At 39.0% G+C, this 19,036-nt stretch overlaps 1 protein-coding gene across 1 annotated transcript in view; it reads left to right on the top strand.

The window, feature by feature from the left end:
- Window positions 1–16,998, top strand: part of hectd2 (HECT domain containing 2) — a 43,419-nt gene extending 26,421 nt beyond the window's left edge. The window contains exons 16-22 of the mRNA XM_054599864.1: window positions 51–144; window positions 2,678–2,752; window positions 6,589–6,676; window positions 7,393–7,499; window positions 11,906–12,021; window positions 13,033–13,176; window positions 14,016–16,998. Coding sequence (XP_054455839.1) covers window positions 51–144; window positions 2,678–2,752; window positions 6,589–6,676; window positions 7,393–7,499; window positions 11,906–12,021; window positions 13,033–13,176; window positions 14,016–14,136 — 745 coding nt within the window. The 3' untranslated portion in view covers window positions 14,137–16,998. The remainder of the gene's footprint in view (window positions 1–50; window positions 145–2,677; window positions 2,753–6,588; window positions 6,677–7,392; window positions 7,500–11,905; window positions 12,022–13,032; window positions 13,177–14,015) is intronic.
- Window positions 16,999–19,036: the final 2,038 nt, after the last annotated feature.

Genomic DNA, 19,036 nt, shown 5'->3' with positions numbered 1-19,036 from the left:
AAAAAATATAGCTGTTGTAGAAATCGTTGTGTGTGTGTCCCTCCTAACAGGAAGCTCCTCACTCCGCCTACTGTACCATGTGACCAAAACGCCCTTGTCGGCATGGCGACTGCCACCCTGGACGACCTGCAGCAGATCATGCCGGTATGTGTCTCAGCTTGACATGTCGGTGGTTTGAATCCCAGAGGGTGTTAAAAAATGTTTAATGACCGTGTGATGAGATATGATCTTAAATGTAAGACGAAGGTTTAAATATGCTGTATTTATCTTTTGCTACTTGATGCATATTTTATTGGGGGGCAGTTGAAACCCCAACATTTAAAAATAGATAAATCACCGATTGCACATTTCACTGCACATTTTTTTTTAATCTACTTCTTGCATTTCTCTGTGCTGTCACTAGAGAGAGGCAGAGTTCAACTTTTCATTCCTCTATGGTCGCTCTCGCCTCCCTAATCCTTTAATGACTGTGATTATAGAGCCTACGTTTAACTTCACATGTTGCTGTCAGAAGGAAGACAGATCTCCCACCAGATAATATATTCAGTTTTGTTAACTTTAAATAAACCTTAACAGTGCTTTTTCAATTGTACTTTTTTTTCAAGCATTCCCTTTTGAAGAATTTATGAGATTATATGAACAATATATGAATGTATTTTTCTCTAATAGGTGTGCTCACCTTCAGCTATGCAATCTTTTATTTGTTTTACTTCACAGTGTGTCCTCTGTGATTAACTTAGATCCACATTTTGAGTTTTTTCTACAGACTATTTGTTTAGGTAAAGTTCAAATATAACACTATATTGAAGTGACAAAGAGTTTGAAAGTTTTGTTTGAATTGTTGAGTGTTCCCAGATGTGAAGTTTATTCAACCACTACGGCCAACCACTTCCCTCTGTTTCTCTCTACACATGCATTTCAAATCACACTCATGTGTGCCAATGTGTACCAATGTGTACATCCCAGCTGAACACAGTGTACTTACATCGTGTCCGTCACAGGGACAAAAACACAGGCAGAGTGTCCTGCACTTTGATATGATAGTTAAGCAAAATGTGCATCTGAATAAGTTTTTTGAAGACTTTTTGGATTTTACTTATCCAGTGCCCGTCTGGAACAGGAGTCCTGCTTGCATACATACATAAACAATACACACACAGACACACAGACAGATAGACAGATGGACGGATAGACAGAGATTCCTTCCGTTATTGTAATATGATGCTGCTACAGCGCCACCTATTAAGTGTTGGCGATATGACATCTATTGTTGAATGCCCTGGCTCCAGCATTTGAGCAAATTATGACGGACAGCTATAGCTAAATTGTAAGGAACATTCAAAATCCACAGCGGTTACTTTCACTTGGTCCAGAGAATGTTTTTTTACCAAATTTGGTGACAATTGCTCAAAATATGTAGGAGAAGTAGGAAGAAAAAGATTTGGACACAATTCAAAATTGACGCAACTTGGCCTTCCTTATATGGATGGATTTGTCTGGACCCAAAGTATCTAGGAGACTGGCAGTTCAGAAGTTACAGGCCGAAACGTAAAGTTAGTTATTGCAGCGCCACCATTTGGTCAAATTGTACCACATTCGATGCTGAGTGTTCTTAGTTCATGATACCTGCCAAGTGTGAAGTTTATCAGATGAATGGTTCTCATGATATGGAGAGAACGTACCCACATACAGACAGAGTGTTATGCAGGGGATATGCAGTTTAAAAGAAAACATTTCGCCAAACAAAAACTTGTTTTAATGCTACAATATGCAATGATTTGAGTATTTTTTGACAGAAAACTATGCTCTGTGTTCACTTGTTAACAAAGACTCAGGTCTGTTGAATGTGGCATTGTAACCCCACACACCTGCTGCAGGGTCCATGAGTTTTAGTCTGCAAACTTAGTGGAAATAGAGTTTACACTTTTTGGCCTCCGCTTTGTAACAGAGACTCACTGTGTAACAGATGGAACACTTCTCCTCTATTATGCGGCAGCAACAACGGGGGAAAGATCCTGAAATTTCTCTTGACACTCGCTCGTTACTTGATCCTCAAGCTGTTTCACATCCCAAACCTTCCCCACTGTCAAGGTCGACAACATTACACACAAGTACAGACACACACACACACACACACACACACAGGGTATGAAACATGAGGCCTGCAGTTGGCGTCAGTGTGACCACCCAGGACAAGCATAGTTCTCAAACATTATTCATCACATACATCCAAGTCTACAACCAAGTTTAGATTTGCTTCTGTAAGTATGTCCTGATATTCACAAATTTGAAATAGTGACAAACTTGGCTTTACTTGCTGTGTTAGATCTCGGGCCTCAGACAATGCTGAAGCATTTCAGCCAGCTTGTTCTTAGTTTGGTGTTCTGTCAAAAGAGCATGTCTATTAAAAGCTGTTATATACATGAAGTGGTATTTGGAATCTTTCTCAACACCTCAATCTTATCAGCGCTTCATTTGACTGACAGCTGTTTTCCTCATAAGATTTCTTTCTTACCAGACTATACACTGAAAACTTGACGTGCTACTATTTTTTTTGAAAGCAGTCAATTATTCTCAGTTGATTCGGGATAGCTTCTGATTACCTGTTCGTCCCATCACTGTATTATGTTGTTCTAAAAGATTCTTCATGATCTTGAACTCTCGTTTCCTTCTGCAGGAGCTGGCTCATGGTTTGGGAGAGCTGCTGAGCTACGAGGGAAACGTAGAGGAGGACTTCTACCTCATGTTCCAGGTATTAAGATACATTTAAAGATGCATTTTTTTACTCGATTTCAATACATAAAAGTCTTATCACTTATATGAGGTAAGCAAAGAAGAACAAGAATAATCTTAATCGTTGTTGTCATCTAATAAAGGTTTCAGTTTCTCATTACTAGTATGCTTGATAGGCTGTTTAACTTACCCGCAAATCATTATTAGTTGGCTGGATTTTTATTTCTATGTTATTATCAATGTTGTTAATGATGTGAGAAAGGTTTGAGTACATATAAAACTCTTCAAGGGACTTTATTAAAGGTCAAGGTGAACACACACACACACCTCAGATGTCACCATTAAAGTGTTTGACGGTGCTGACAGACAGCTGTGACTGCTGTCACTGCTGTGTGGAATTAATAAAGGTCATTTTAGACCAGAAGGTATCAGTCCCACTGTCATGATACAGCAGATTTTTTTTATCATAAAAATGTACGCTTTCCGTAAGCATTACGTTTTTGGGTTCAAAATATTATACCTATTTTAACAAAAAGAATGGATAGGATAAATTAACCAGGATTTTGGCGAGGGATCAAAATGAGTAATTAAAGGTTCTCTTAACGATATAAAGAGCATTAATATAGCAGCAAAGAACTATTGTCCATCTACAGATATAGTGGAGTATTTTCTACCTAAGTAGAGAATGAACTCAGTGTGGTTACAGTTGATAACACCGGCTCGACCAATTCCCTCGTTGCGGAAGTGAAGCGCTCACCCTCCGATTCCCTCCACTCTGACACCCTCCAGCCTCAGCTCTGTCAGAACGGCGGCTGTTGTTTGCACTGTTAGCGCTGGTTGCACTGTTAGCGCTGGTTGCACTGTTAGCGCTGGTTGCACTGTTAGCTGCAAGCCACCGACTAAGCAGTCGCCATGTTGAGAGCCGTGTGGAGGCAGTAGATATGCTAGGAACTTCCATCTTGAGCACCTTCAAATCATGCATTGAATTTTTTTTCATTACCAATTTTAGACTGTATTTTATACAAGCAAAGTTTTGTGTGGCTTCTAACCCTAACAATTAACATTTGAGTGGTTTGGCCTTTTTTGTTAGGAAAATAATAATAGAATTATAATTCTCAAATGAATGTGTCACAAAAGTTGTCATTTTTGTATCATTACCGAAACTACACTTTATTCTGTCTTATTATGGATATTTTTAGGTATTGTTTTGACAGTTATGAATGAAGACCTTCAGGTTATGATTACTTTGGCTTACTGATCATGCATGCTTGCTGCTTCAAAATAACTGACTTGCTTATGTTTGATTAGAGTTAAATCTCTACAAACCATCTTTATTCTTTCACCTAAACTAATCCTGAAACTCAAATCCTAATATAAACAAGCACTGAAGAATGAATTGAGAGGGAAAAGTGAACCGGACATGTTTAACCTCCTGGTTAGATATGTGTACTGATTATCAGCTACAGACCAGTACAGGAATGCTGACCAACTACTCACCTTAACTTTCCTGAAGCTAAATACATGATGGTTATCTGTGTGTTTTGTTATCCATGAGTTTTTTCCCCACAGGCGTAAGTGGCAATATATTATATAAATTTGCTTTCAACAAAATAAACAAGTCGTAAATTGCATTACAAGTCATTAAGGCAGCCATTGTGGTCCACAATAATCATTTAAAGGGCTAGTGTGCATTTAAGGCAGAAATTGGAGACACCTCAGGCGTAAAAAAAAAGACGTAGTAACCCAGTTGATTTCAGACATTAAGAGAATTATCTTTTTACCATTAAAAGTTACAGGAAATGTTATGTTCAAATATGCAAAGGGTGCATTATCTAATGCTTTATAGGGTAAATTTAGGAAAAATGTACCGATGCAAATAGACACTGTAGTATATGTTTATTTTTACGGGTTCTTTTTTAAAAGTAGTTTGAAAGAAGACATCTTATGGAACTAAAATAGTCCAAAATCTCATGATGCATAACCAGTTTTTTCCTAGACACACTCATTCTTATTCTCAGATGATTATACACTAAATATATTTAGTGTATAATCATCTGAAAATAAGAATCATTGTGCTTTCTTTACCTCAAAAGAGCCGTTTATATTGATATAGAGTGTGGCCATTTCACAGAGTCCGATATGTTGCACCGCCATGTTTCTACAGTAGCCCAGAACGGACAAACTAAACACTGGCTCTAGATAGGGCCATTTGCGTTTTTGTGTCAGCCACTGTAGTTCTATTGCACGCTTTGCACACAAGAGAAGTTTCAGTTGGTGGCAATCTGCATCTTCACCACTAGATGCAGCTAGAATCTACAGGCAGGACCTAGTTCTTCATACTGGGGATTACATTTCATTACATCAGCAAGTTTTATGAAGCAGCCTTGTCATACCAGGCAGCTCTGTGCCACTGAGCATAGTAACCAGATCTAGTGGAACACTTTATGGTGTCGATGGGATGTACATCAAGCTGGAACATATGTGAGAAGAAACATTATGTTAAATCCTGAGTGGAGGTGTTATTTTTACCCCACGGTATGAGCGGACTGTGAGCTATAGGCTGGTGCCAGTCACACCCCTGTGGCACAGATCAACCCACTGAACTGCAGTACACTGGATCACTGTCTTTTTTTCTCACTCAGTGTCTTCTTATTTTATTTTTTTGTTTGTTCATCAATGTGTGTCTCTTTCATTGTATATATATCCATCTATTTTTTGCACACATAGAAGATTGTACAGCTGAACTTGCTAGAGCCCTCACTTATATGATTTATTCCCTTAACTGCTCACCCTAACCTTAACCTAATTATAACCCTAAACCCAAACTGTATTTACTGTATGTACCACATTGACACAAATGTTTGTAAATTTGCTTAATGCCTTATTTTAGTCAAGTTAACTTAAGTTATGCTCAAGTTCTATTTGTAAAGCCAAATATCACAAATTTGCCTCAAGGGGCTTTACAATCCATACAGCATACGACACACTATGTCCATTGCTGTCAAACCTGTAGCAGGGAAAACATTTGAAACCTCAGCAAGAGCAACTGAGGAGGGATCCCTCTCCCTGGATGGAAAGAAGTGCCATAAGAATGACAAAATTATAGATGGAAACCTACAATCAATTCTAAAAATGAAGCTAGAGCCAATTTAAAGCTCAAACACATAATGCATTGTATGTTTAATCCTACTTTAATAATACTGCATAAACCAGGCAGCAACCTAACTATATGAAAAGTGAAGCCAATGCCTAAGTTCATTAAACTTGCATTCTTTCTAATGGCCAGCAGGGGGCAACTCCTCTGGTTGCAAAAATAAGTAGTTGATTTATTATTCAGTAAACATTGTAAACACGAGTTTATGGTCTAAATCTCTAGTTCCAAGTCTTTTTCAATACAGCATGATGTTCATTTAGTAAATGATGCTCCAATTTATAGTAAAATAGACAATAAAGCGGGGTGTGCTTTGGGACGGGGCTACCTTTTGATTGACAGGTCGCTACCACGGCCTTATCAGGTCTGGGAATTGTCACCTTACAACTTTAACCCTTTCTCAGTTTGGTTTCAGTTTATTAAAGTTATTTTTAACATTTTAGCCGTCTTAAAAAAGGTCTTGTTCAGCGTTCTGTTGTACTTAGCGCCATCCTCTCTTATCACTTCTGGTTGTGAGCTCCATATTGTTCCTCATGGGCAGGTCACCTCGCATGGTAACCTCCTGCCATTGGTTAGTGTGTTAATAAGAGGCAAATATATTACATCACTTTGGATAAGCGCTAAATAAATGCAGCGATTACCATTTTTCCAGACAAAGTCTTCCTAATCCCCTATGTGACATACTTTTGGTGTACGTGTTGCAGGTTTTCCAGGAGGAATTGGGCGTGGTTAAATCCCACAACCTGAAGCCTGGAGGAGACAAAATTCCCGTCACCAAGCAGAACAGGAAGGGTGAGTCCACACTGAGATTCTCAGCAATGAGCATGCTTCTTGACTCGCAGTGAATGACTCAAGATTTCATCAAACATTCTCACTGGCACAAAGGCCAGCGGCTCCAAGAGCAGATGGTTCATACAGTCACAGAGTACTACTCACAAACATGGCTATTCATCAAATCCAAGACCAGCTGCACCTTTTTATCTTTAGCTTAAAAGTTTAAAATATCAACACATCTCAATACAAATGATGGTAACCTTTGACTATCTTAGTAGCCTGTCTAGTAAACTGTATTACAGTACTCTCTCACCCATCAAGTATTCTTCTGTGGAAAATCAACCTGAAAGTACAAAAGTGAGGGGGCAGAAAACATGATTTTAAAAAGCTTCATCCCCAGTGGAAATCATTCCCTCGCTTGTTCACAACAGTGGTAGCCACCCCCTCTCTTCTTGATGCCACTTTGTCTGTACAGTGTGTCCAGTACAGTGTACACCGTAGTTTTACAATCCTCCTCATGTGCACAGAGTGCAGAAACCTTGCTCAGCTCAAAAGCGTCTTTGTTTCTTTTTAACAGGATGGAGTCAAGCGGAGAACGTCAACTTTATTTCTCTCATTAAACGTCATTTTCCCTCTGTGCATTAAACTGAAGGGCCAAGACTGGAGGGTGAATGGGTAAACGTTTGTAATGGAATATTGAAAAACACGCTGTTGTGTTCTTCATGTCTCCACAGAGTATGTCCAGCTCTACATCGACTTCCTGCTAAATAAATCCATCTATAAACAGTTTGCTGCCTTCTACCACGGCTTCCACAGTGTGTGTGCCTCTGATGCGCTCATGGTGAGTCCACCGTGTGTGTGTGTGTGTGTGTTTGTTTGTTTGTGTGTCTTTGTGTGTGTATGCTTGCTGAGGGTTAATCAAACAGTAGACACTTGCTTGTTTGTTACACAAATATTACAAGTAAACTTTTCCATTAGTCAATCCCTCCAGTTTCTCATTGCAGCCGAAAAAGGCTTCTCAGTGTATGTCAGTGGAATGCACTTTCTGAAATTGAATATGAAAATACAATGGCTTTCATTGACAGTACCAGTAAGCTCTCTTCAGGGCAGCATCACAAGCAACACAAGTAACAAGTAATCTTTCCATATCTTTTGAGAGAGCAGCATGAGACTGGAACCACCTGAGTTCGGAGGTTTGATGTTTCAACTCCAAAGAATGACACAAAATAGAACCTCACGGCCAATATCACTGGCCAATTGTTAGTTATTTATCAGTAGATGGTTCTATGTGACAAGAAGTAAGTAAGTAAGATTTTATTTATATAGCACCTTTTAAAACGAAGTTACAAAGTGCTGTACAGGATGCGGAATCACCAAAAAAAATAAATACAGGGAGATAAACAGTGTACAAATACAGTTAAGTGCAGAAAAATAAAATAAGATAATAATACAATTACAGGCCCCTTGCTAGGAAAGCAAGATGGTAGAAATGGGTTTTGAGAAGTTTTTTAAAACCGTTTACAGACTCAGCTGATCTAACAGAGGGAGGGAGACTGTTCCAGAGGGACGGGGCCCTGATGGCAAAAGCACAGTCTCACAGCGGGGTATCACTAAGAGACCTTGGTCGGAAGATCTGAGTGGCCTAGAGGTAGTGTAAGGGTGCAAAAGTTCAGAAATGTATGAGGGGGCGAGATCATGTAAGGCCTTGTATGTGATAAGTAGTATCTTGAAGTCTATTCTATATTTTACAGGGAGCGAGGGATTGGGGTGATGTGAGATCTACGGTTGGTTTTAGTTAGCAGCCTGGCTGCAGCATTTTGCGACAGGGCTGCTTGGCTAAGACAGGAAAACAGAGCATTGCAGTAGTCAAGGCGTGAAAAAACAAGAGTATGGATAAGTTATTCTAGATGTCTGGTTGATAGCATTGATTTGATTTTTGCGATGTTCCGGAGTTGCAAAAAGCAGGTTTGCACAAGCTTGCTTATGTGAGTCAAAGCTCAGATTTTGGTCAAAGAACCCGCAAGGTCATTTTTAGAAACACTGTGTCTCTTAGTCAAAGATCACTGAGTAGTGTATTTACCAACCGTAACCTGTCACGCTCAATATATCTCAGACACATTATTTATTCTGAATTAGCAGTTTTGGCCTCAGAAATCCAATATCGTTTGAGTTCAATACAAAATTTACAGAGATGGTCACAGACTCAGTGTGAGTACAGGAGAGGATTTGATATTTACTCCTTTACTCGCCCACATAATTGACAGTATATCAGAATGTATCAACCCTCTCTAAAGCAGTGATGTTGCATCAGTTAAAGATTTTTAGGTCTGATTATTTTATCAGTTTCAAGATGAACAGATGTCATTGCTTCTTACCTAAAAACAGATGATATGGAAATCAAGTAACCCTCTCTTTGACCTGAACTCAAACACAGCTGCCATATGAGTTCCCTTGCTTTCCTCAGTCCAGTTTGTACAAGAAAGACTGTGAATATAAATTTCCTGGAACAACATGACGGTAATGAAACATATCTTACGGATGACACACACATTTCTCAATGTAATGTTTATTACAATGACTTCCCTTCATCTCCTCCATCATGGGCAAAGACATTTGCCCAAAAATGGAGCTCAGGCAGTTATCTCTTTTCTTAAAAGGGATGCTGACTCAGATCTGATAACGATCTTGTTTACTGAACTCTTACTGGATCCTGATGTGAGTCAAAGATCCCCAAGATACCGTATAAAAATCCACAACATGCATCCAGTCCAAAAATATAATTCATTTTGCACTTACAAGCATGCACTTGTTTTTTGCACTGCTGTTGTTCTTTACTTCTTAGTATGTTTTACTAGTTTGCACTGTTTCATGTTGTTCCAAAGCATTATGATAAAGGATACATATATTTCTTAACAGTTTATTGTATTTATCATTTTCTGGTGTCTAAAATCTCTTTAAAGACTACAAATAAGATGTATTGCAATCAGTGCGTTACATACAGAGGGTCTCTGGGGGTCCTAGACCCCTTGATTGACACTTGAGACCCCTTTAAAGCCTCAGCATGTTTGATGAAATCTTGCGTCATTCACTGCGAAAGTCAAGAAACATGCTCATTGCTGAGAATATCAGTGTGGACTCACCCTTCCTGTTCTGCTTGGTGACAGGAATTTTAAATATGGATTATTATTATTGGTAGGTTGCTTGAAATTGAACACCTTTAACACACAAAAAATGAGCTAGCTGCTGCTGAATTCTCTCAGCTAAAAAAAGACCAGAGAGAAACTTCCAAAAGGTCCCTGTAACATTGTGGACTTATATTACAAAAGCACATGGAAGTGCTGTTAGTTTCTGTTCGACCTATGACCTCTGTTCTTTTGGGTCCTGGCCCACATAGGTAATGGTTTAAGGTCAAACCGTCAAGTTCACGGTGATCCGTGCAGGACTGTGTGTACGATGTGGAACACAGTGAAATAATGTCCGACCGCAGATAAGACGGACAAACGGACAGGTTGACGGCAGTTTATCAGCTGAGAGCTTGAATCTGGGTCAGAATGGACAGGCTGATCTAACCCGCCGAGACTGAGGACATGTCTCGCTCTCAGCTGTGCAGATAATAACTGTCCTGCTTTGACCTGCCCTCTCTTCTCCCCAGAATTTTGGAAAAACAACTTTCCTAAATCATGTTTGTATTTAAAGTTCATCATTGAAGCTAAAATTGAAGCTCAAAATAAATAAATGTAAATATAAAATGTTATATAAATAACATAAATATCACACGTGACTTTAACTACTTATTTATATTACATTTGCATTGCATAATATATGTGTTTTTTGTGTTTAGGACACTCCTCTTCTCTGCTCTTTGGATTACATGTCACTGTTTTTTCTGACTCATCGGTTTGCATCCGATCACTCAGTCACATCCACATTGTCTGACAGGATGTGATGAGGCAGGCCTGTCGTTTATTTGTGGGTGTGGTTTGATGTAGGTGCGTTGGTACATTTGAGTCTGTGGTTGTGACACACAGCTGTGGAGTTTTTGGCTGTCAGATCTAATGATCATTGTCAGGAAGCAACATCAAGGTCATACTGGGTGATAAGGGTGCGTCTTTTGGTTTTCAACAGAAGAGTACTTCATGTGTGAGAGACTACTGTAAGATATAAAGTCTCCCTATATAAAACGAACCATCTTTGTCCCAAGATGTGATGGTATTTTAAACTTTAAGATGATAAAAGGTGAAGCTGCATCTTTACCCTTCTGTCAGAGCAACTACTGAACAAGTAAACATACTATATGTATCAATAAATATAGCACTTTATAATCATCAGTGTATTTTACACTTGTTATTGCTTTTAAAAACTTTTACAATCTACTTTTAAAATTGGCTGTTTTGGTTTTTATTACCTGCAGTCAGATTCCTTCCTTTTGCAGACTTTACCAAGAAGTAAGTTGTAAATTGTTCAATTCACAAAATCCCAAAATCTGACATGCAGTTTCACTTCTTGTTGGTTGTAAATAAGAAATTGTCACTTCTGAAAACCCCCATGAAGTTGACTTCTTGACAGTTTGACACATTTTTCTTGTTATCAGCTGCTCTGATGAAGCCAAACTTCCTGTTCCCTCTGCTGATTTACTGGTTGTGTCGCTCTTGCATGAGGTTTTCTTACATCAATTGAATGTTGTGTTAGACTGCGGTCGGGTTTCAGAGGAAATTCTGTTCTGTTGATTTCATAACCTGGTCGCTGCAGCTCGTTGGGTTTAGCCGAGGACGGACAATGCTTCATACTACATTACAGCACATGCACTTATTTTATGTTATTTTACACAACATTGCAATGTTACATTGTTTTTTATGTAACATTAAGTTGCTTTATGCAATGGTATGTTGTGTAAATGTGTTTTAGTTAATGTAAAGCTACTTTACGTTGTCTAATTATAGTAACATGAGATATAAAAAGTTTAAAGATGTGTGTAGTCCTAGAAAGGGCGCAGGAAGTAGGGGTTAGGAAGTTTGGAAAGGGCCCCTCCACTTTACACACCTGGCAACATACGGCGTCGTTGCTAGTCACAATATTTGTAATTGCAGTATGTTTACTTTTTTTTTATCTTTAATGACGTGAAAAAACCTGTGAAAAGTTTGTTGTTGGTGTACATTTTGAAAATACAGAACAAAATGTCAATCTCAAAAATGTATTCTAAGTTGAAGTCAGTAGTGTGTATTTATTATTTTTCTCTTGTTCTTGCAGTTGCTGCGTCCAGAGGAGGTGGAGATGTTGGTGTGCGGGAGTCCAGAGCTCGACATGAGCGCCCTGCAGAAAGCTGCTCAGTATGAAGGCTACAGCAAGACCGAGACCACCGTACGGTAAGAGGCCTGTGCTTCCTGTTTACTGACAGCAGCCAGCTCACAACTCACTCACTGCTCGTAGAGTGAGTCAAACCTCCTCACACCTCCTTTCAATACTCAAGACTCCAATACACACATTTACAAAACGTATAATTCTATTGGACAGAGTGATCCCACTGTGTTATAGAGGTTAAGTCGCTGTGTAACCAATATTTGGTAATGAGGAGCGTCTATTTTTTTTAATTAAAAATGGCAATTTTATTGAATTTTTTCAACATCACATCACATTTACTTTATTGTATTATTTTGTTTTAAATATTTTTTCCTCAATTCAATTTGTGCACTTAAAAAACAGGGGTCACCACTTCAGAAACAAATATATAGTTTTTTAAGTTTTCAGAAAGGGGGCCCAAGAATGATACATTTGAGCTAAATATATCTAAAGAAAGTACGCAGCCAAAATAGAGGTGATGCTCAGCTCCACTGTCTTGCATTGCTGCTTGGGACTGGAAAAAATTATTATGGCCCACACAAAAATGTTTTTCTTCTGATTAAGCTGCAAATGTTTGCATGCAAGGCATTCATTTTGTTACAGGAAATAGCTCTATCTCCCCACAAACACAGACACACACACACACATAGAGATTTCCTTTTGTTCCATGCAATAGAGGAGGAAGACGAGCCAACACTTGTCAGCCTCTGATAATGTTAATCAGCACTGTGCTGAAAGCTGACAACAAGCAGCTACAGGCCTGTTACACAACAATACTGTCTGTGTGTGTTTCTGTCTAGATGTCGCCTGTTTGTTTCTCAGCCTATCATTTTAGGAACTATTTGCATGCAAACATCCTGGTTCTGGAAACATTATGTTCCTTGTTCACAGTACATAATATTACTGTTTTCAATAAGTTCACACTGGAGGTCAAAAAGAGATGTGCACCACAGTCACTGCAAGAAGCTCTCATCCTGGACACACTGAAGCCTCCTATGAGTAATTGAAATGCACATTTTTTGTTGTTGTTGCCCCAGGTGTTTCTGGGATGTGGTGTTGGCCTTCCCTCTGGAGCTACAGAAGAAACTCCTCCACTTCGCCACAGGAAGTGACCGCGTTCCCGTGGGAGGAATGGCCGACCTCAACTTCAAAATCTCCAAGATCGACGTCCCAACGGACTGGTAGGGTTCCAGTACATTGAAGGATTCTGGTGACACTGTGGCCCTGAGAGATCTCATCTGCTAATGCGCCTACACTGAATACTTTTTTTTTGTGGTGTTTTTCGTCATCTATACTTTCACACAGAATTTGAATATTACGTAATATTTGTCCCTTAGCAAGGTCTTTTTTTCTGAGCTTTCACACTACCAATAAAGGCATCAACCAATCACGTTGTCTGGAAAGGTCATAATCTGTTTGAACATTTTATTTTATAAATATTTTTTTATGAAATATTCACAGGCGAGTATTTCACTTTTTTTTTTTTATATCTTACTCACATACACACCTTACATACAACCTTCGAACAAACCTTCAAGTACTGAAACTAACTTTCTGTCGCCTCACTTTGATTTGATTATCTGAAATCAAGCTGAAATGTGATATCTGCAGATATCGGGCAGATACGTTTTCACACAGCAACTATTCCCTCTCTTCTCTGTGGATTGTATTCAACTGGTTGTTATCACAAACTGCAGGAGATAAAACCCACAGTTGAACTTTAACAGCAAAGACCCTGAATCTGGGTCAGGGAAGGGACCAGCGGCCCCATCGTTATTCTTCTACACACACACACCACACACACACACACACACACACACACAAGTTTGTCTTTCTATACCTATGAGGACCATCATCGACATGTAGCATTCCCTAGCCCCTTAACCTTATTATTACCAGGATTGTTTTTTAATTACTGAATGATGGTTTAAGTTAACTTTGACAGGTTAATGTTTCAGGATATACCAAAGTTATGATTTTCACAATTAATTTACCCCTCTCTCTCTCTTTCTCTCTGCAGGTTGCCGATCTCCCACACCTGTTTTAATCAGATCTGTCTGCCTCCTTATCGAACCAGGAAGGAGCTCAAGCACAAACTCACCATCGCCATCTCCAACGCTGAAGGCTTCGGCCTGGAGTGACCAGCCTGTACACACACACACACACACACACACACACACACACACACACACACACACACACACACACACTCACACTAACAAACACACAAAGACACGTAGACTATTAGCGACATTAGCTATCCGTCACACCTACCACAACACACATTATGTGGTTGTGGATGAGACTTTGGAGGACACTGGATTGTCAACAAATGAGTTCTGATTTAAAAAAAAATTGTATTGACTGAAATAGTGTTTGTATTGTTATTTTAGGGTCGGACTCATCAGTTTGCCAACGTTGAGCTTTGTTTATTTGCAGCAGAATCGGTGGGAGCGTCTTCCTGCAACAGCTACAGAGAAACACTAGAAATCCTTTTATTTGCACATGGACTGTGTTAGCTCAAATTTAAGACAACCCTGATTGAAGGCAATGATGTTTTTAAATTTTAGACGTCAGCAATGTCATTTAAAAGAACATAACCTTCATTGTCAGCCTTCCAGAAACATAATTAGTCCAGTCATAGTTACAGTTTCATGAATTAAGTTTTAAACATTACTGGTCCCATACCATTTAAACATAACCATATGCTCTAGAAACCTTGTGTCAACAAACAGTAAATGTCTCTTGAATTGTAAAATGTTACTGATATGCTCAGGTTATTATTATGTTACTATTTTTTTAAACATATTTACAGGTATCTATCTTAAGGTCCAGAGTAAACTGAGAGATCATCTCCATTAAGCCTGTTAAATTAAATTGAGAAGAAAATCAGGCTTCAAATGACAAAATGCTCAAATTACATTGATTCAATTATTGTGAGGTAAAGAATTAAAAGAGAGGGAAGTATTTTTATGAGACAAAAAAAATATGATGGTCACTCAGATTTGAGATGTATGGATTTAATATTTCCTGTTTTGTGTTGATTCTGACTTAACCGCTTTGGTGACTTTTCAAATATATTTTTATGAAGGCATAGGAAATATGTTTTATATCATTTAGCTTTGTTTGCAGCACACTGTTGGTATTTAAAGCTTTGCTGGGAGAACAATGCTATCGTTTTTCATGAGATATAGATTGTCTTGTGAAGTTTTGTTATTGTTGTTATTGTTGACATTGCTGCCTGTTTTATTGAACAAAAGGTCGCAGCAGAAATATTTTAATTATGTTTTAAATGTTGTAACATTATGATACAGTTGAACCAGAACTGTTGATTGACAACTCTGTGTTTGTTTTCGGTTCTCTCATATTGTTTTGTTGTACAATGGCTGCCATCGGGCTGAGAGATGACCAGCAACCTGCGGCCAGAAGCTGGTAGATGTTGACTGTTAGTCGAGTATCGTACAGAGGATGAAGTAGGATGGGGGAAAAAAGCCATCTTCTGTGTGTCCTGTTCTGTTATTAGCATGTACTGTATCTGAATAGTCACAATGGTAATTTGAGTATTGAGATGTTTCAGTGATCATGACATCATGACATCATCAGTCCTGCGAAGCAACTTCAGTTAAGCACCTTGTTCTGGTGTTCAGTGTTCTGAACCAGACCAGGTTTCTTGTTTACATGACATTTAAAAAAATAAGCTGATCGGAGTGCATGGAATCAAGTTTAATCTGAATCAGCTTCAGTTGCTTGCACAGCATTGGACGTCATCAATTTTGGTAGAATCCTTAAGTAAAGCAGTGAGGATTTGCTTCTATTGGATAATTTGTGGTAGACAAAATGCATTGAAGATCCGGAGACTCTCTGCCTCAAGTTGAGCTTTCTTTAGCTTTTTTGGCGTTCATGCCTCTTGTCTGGAGCTGAGCAGTGCTGGTTTTAAACACTCAGCACTGTCCTATGTAGGGTTACCATGGCAAGATGTCTAAAGACCTAATGACTAAATGGCCAAAGAAGTGACTAAAGAACCAAGAAGTTACCAAGCAACAGTCAAGCAGCTCACATGGGTCTGATATGGGTCACTCTTTGGTCTCCTTATACAACAATGGATCCTTTCTGTTAAGTCAATTGCAACAGCAGGAGCCAGAAGCAGCTCTTCTCCAAGCATCTGTTTGAGAAGGACCACATGCCACATTCACACCACGACGGACTTATTGTAAAAAAACGAGCAGCTGACTGGAAGAAAATGTCAGAATCCTGTGCTGAATACGAAAGGACAAATCTTTTGGCCTCGAAATGATAGATGGTGCTAGAAGATGTTAATCTGACCCAGGTCTGTTGTTTGTAAATGGGACCAAGCTGTGTCAGGTTATACAGTGGGATGGCAGTTTGAAAATAGTTCAAACTGATTCAAAGAATTTGTTGAGATGTAATTATTTTCCCCTTGTCAGATGTATGAAAGCACGTAAATGTAGAGAAAGGTCATGTATTTCTGATGTTTTTTGTTATTATTATTATTATTATTATTATTATTATTTAACAAATATAAACCTTCAGGTTTATCAGTATCTGTTCAATGTTGTGTACACTTCGTTCTGTTAGGATTTACCACGAGTCACAGCAGTTTGTAATGCCTTTCTCCTTAGTGAATGAGTGTACTGTACATGCTGTGCTTCTCTGTTGCCCAGGTCTTATATCATGTCTGTATGCAGTGCTGCATTTCCAGAAGTTTGTACAGTAAAAGTGAACGAGGGGTCATCGCTCTGTACGAAAACATTTGCTGACTATGCTTGTTTTTTTAGGGACACCTCCCTTTGAATTCATGCACATCCTCACATCCACACAGGGAGGTGCTCAGAACAACCAGTCCGCTGTTTGTCACTGGGCTGTTGAATGGTACTGGTTCAGACTGAAGTGGGAACAGGTTATATACATAGTGCATCCACTTGTTTTTTTTTTTTTTTTTTCAATTCATTTCCCCTCATTAACTGAAACAGGATTTTAGAATAATTAGCCATTTTAATGGAAATAAATAAACAGAAATATCACATTGCCACGAGTATTCAGATCCATTTCCACTTGAAATTGATCTCAGGTGCTTCGCATTTCTATTAATTATATGTGAGGTTTTTCTACACCTTGATTGGAGTCCACCTGTGGTAAATTCAACTGATTGGACATGATTTGGAAAAGGCAAACACCTGTCTATATAAGGGCTCACAGCTGACAGTGAGCAGAAACTAAGCCATGAGGTGGAAGCTACTGTCTGCAGAGCGCAAATATAGGGTTTTGGGAAAGGCTACAAAAATAATGTCTGCTGCATTAAAAGTTCCTGAGAGCACTGTGGCCTCCTTAATTCTTAAATGGTGGAACAACAAAGACTTTTCCTAGATTATAAGGACGCTTGGAAGCGTGCTTGGCTTTTGCACCCGACTGTCATGTCTGGAGGAAAACCAGACACCACTCATTGCCTGCATAATAGACCTTTCACAGCAGTTATTTTGACATGAACTAGGGTAATGACAATAATTAACATTCCGTTCCTTCGGGTTAAACAGAGTCAGGGTGTTGCTATTGTGCATGTTTGCTCACTGGAAAGGCTCTGCTATATTAAATGGAACAGCGCCCTGTGTTTACCTGCTACTGTCATAATGGCTGCCGTGAAAATGGAAAATGTGGAGGTCTTTTTTTAGCAATCATAATTAAGGGAAAGCTGAAATGAGCAAAGTACAGAGATATTGTTGATGAAAACCTGGTCCAAAGAATAATTATTATTTTCATTTTTTTTATAAAATTAAAAAAATGTATATCAAAATGATCTTAGAATAAGGCTGCAATATTATAAAGAAAGAAAGAGTGAAGGTGACAGAGTACTAAATGCACTGTATGAAGTTCATACTTTCACACTTTTCACACAAGTTTCGATTTGTTACAGAAACACGGGGGCTGCACTGATATAAAGAGCACACTTTGACCTTATGTGAAACAAATGATAACTACTTGCTGACTGGGACCAAATAGATTACAAAAAATCACTTTTGGCGCAACCTCCAGGAGTTTGTTTAAGTGAAACTGGGTGTACCTGGCCGACCCGTTCTCACTTCCAACTCATCAAATACTGACACTTGGTCAGTGCCCCTCAGCGCGTTATAACGATGCACTGAGGTACCCTTTAGCGTCTGTATTAGATGCACTGGGCTTTCGAGAGTAACTGATGTATTATAAAGGGATATCTACATAGGGAAGGTGGGAAACATGCTGGTTGGGTCAAACAAACAATTTAATTTCAAGCACCTTCTGCTGTGAACCTTCAACATAGCAGCTCCTGTTACACTGCTCATGTGTCAAAACCCATAGCTCAAGTTAGCTTCAGGCAAGAAAAGTTATTTTGTTGCCTGAAGCTAACTTCCTCTAAAGACGGAATTTGCATGACACTATGCTTTTAGTGAGCATCTACTGTCAAGCCGCCCCTGAAACGTCCTAAACTGTTGCTAATGGGATTTGTTTGAAGCTTAGGGGCGCTGATCAAGATTCTCGCTGGCTCTGACATCAAGTTTTCTTTTCTTTCGTTTGGTTCAGTTGTATGAAGTTCATACTTTCACACTTTTCACACAAGTTTCGATTTGTTACAGAAACACGGGGGCTGCACTGATATAAAGAGCACACTTTGACCTGATGTGAAACAAATGATAACTACTTGCTGACTGGGACCAAATAGATTACAAAAAAATCACTTTTGATGTGGAAAAACAGTAGCACAGTACAACAAAAAAATGCAGTGTTACAAGTCATAAAATGAGAAGTGCATTTGAACAGTTAATGATTGCTGGTGAAGTGAGTTTTGGTCATGAACACCTTTACGCCACAAACACAAAACTATTGAATATTGATCTAGTGTCCCTGACATCAGACATAGGTTTCAAAAGAGCTCTTGTGAAGATAACAGTGGGTTGCTCTGGACGTGGCCATGTTGGCAGTGAAGACACACCTTCTTACTCCCAGCCAATCCATAAATGGGCAAAGACTTGGATCATCGTAGAGTTGAGG

The sequence above is a fragment of the Anoplopoma fimbria genome, chromosome 6 (assembly GCF_027596085.1).
Source record: "Anoplopoma fimbria isolate UVic2021 breed Golden Eagle Sablefish chromosome 6, Afim_UVic_2022, whole genome shotgun sequence".
NCBI lineage: Eukaryota > Metazoa > Chordata > Actinopteri > Perciformes > Anoplopomatidae > Anoplopoma > Anoplopoma fimbria.
This window is presented reverse-complemented; position numbering and strand designations above follow the sequence as displayed.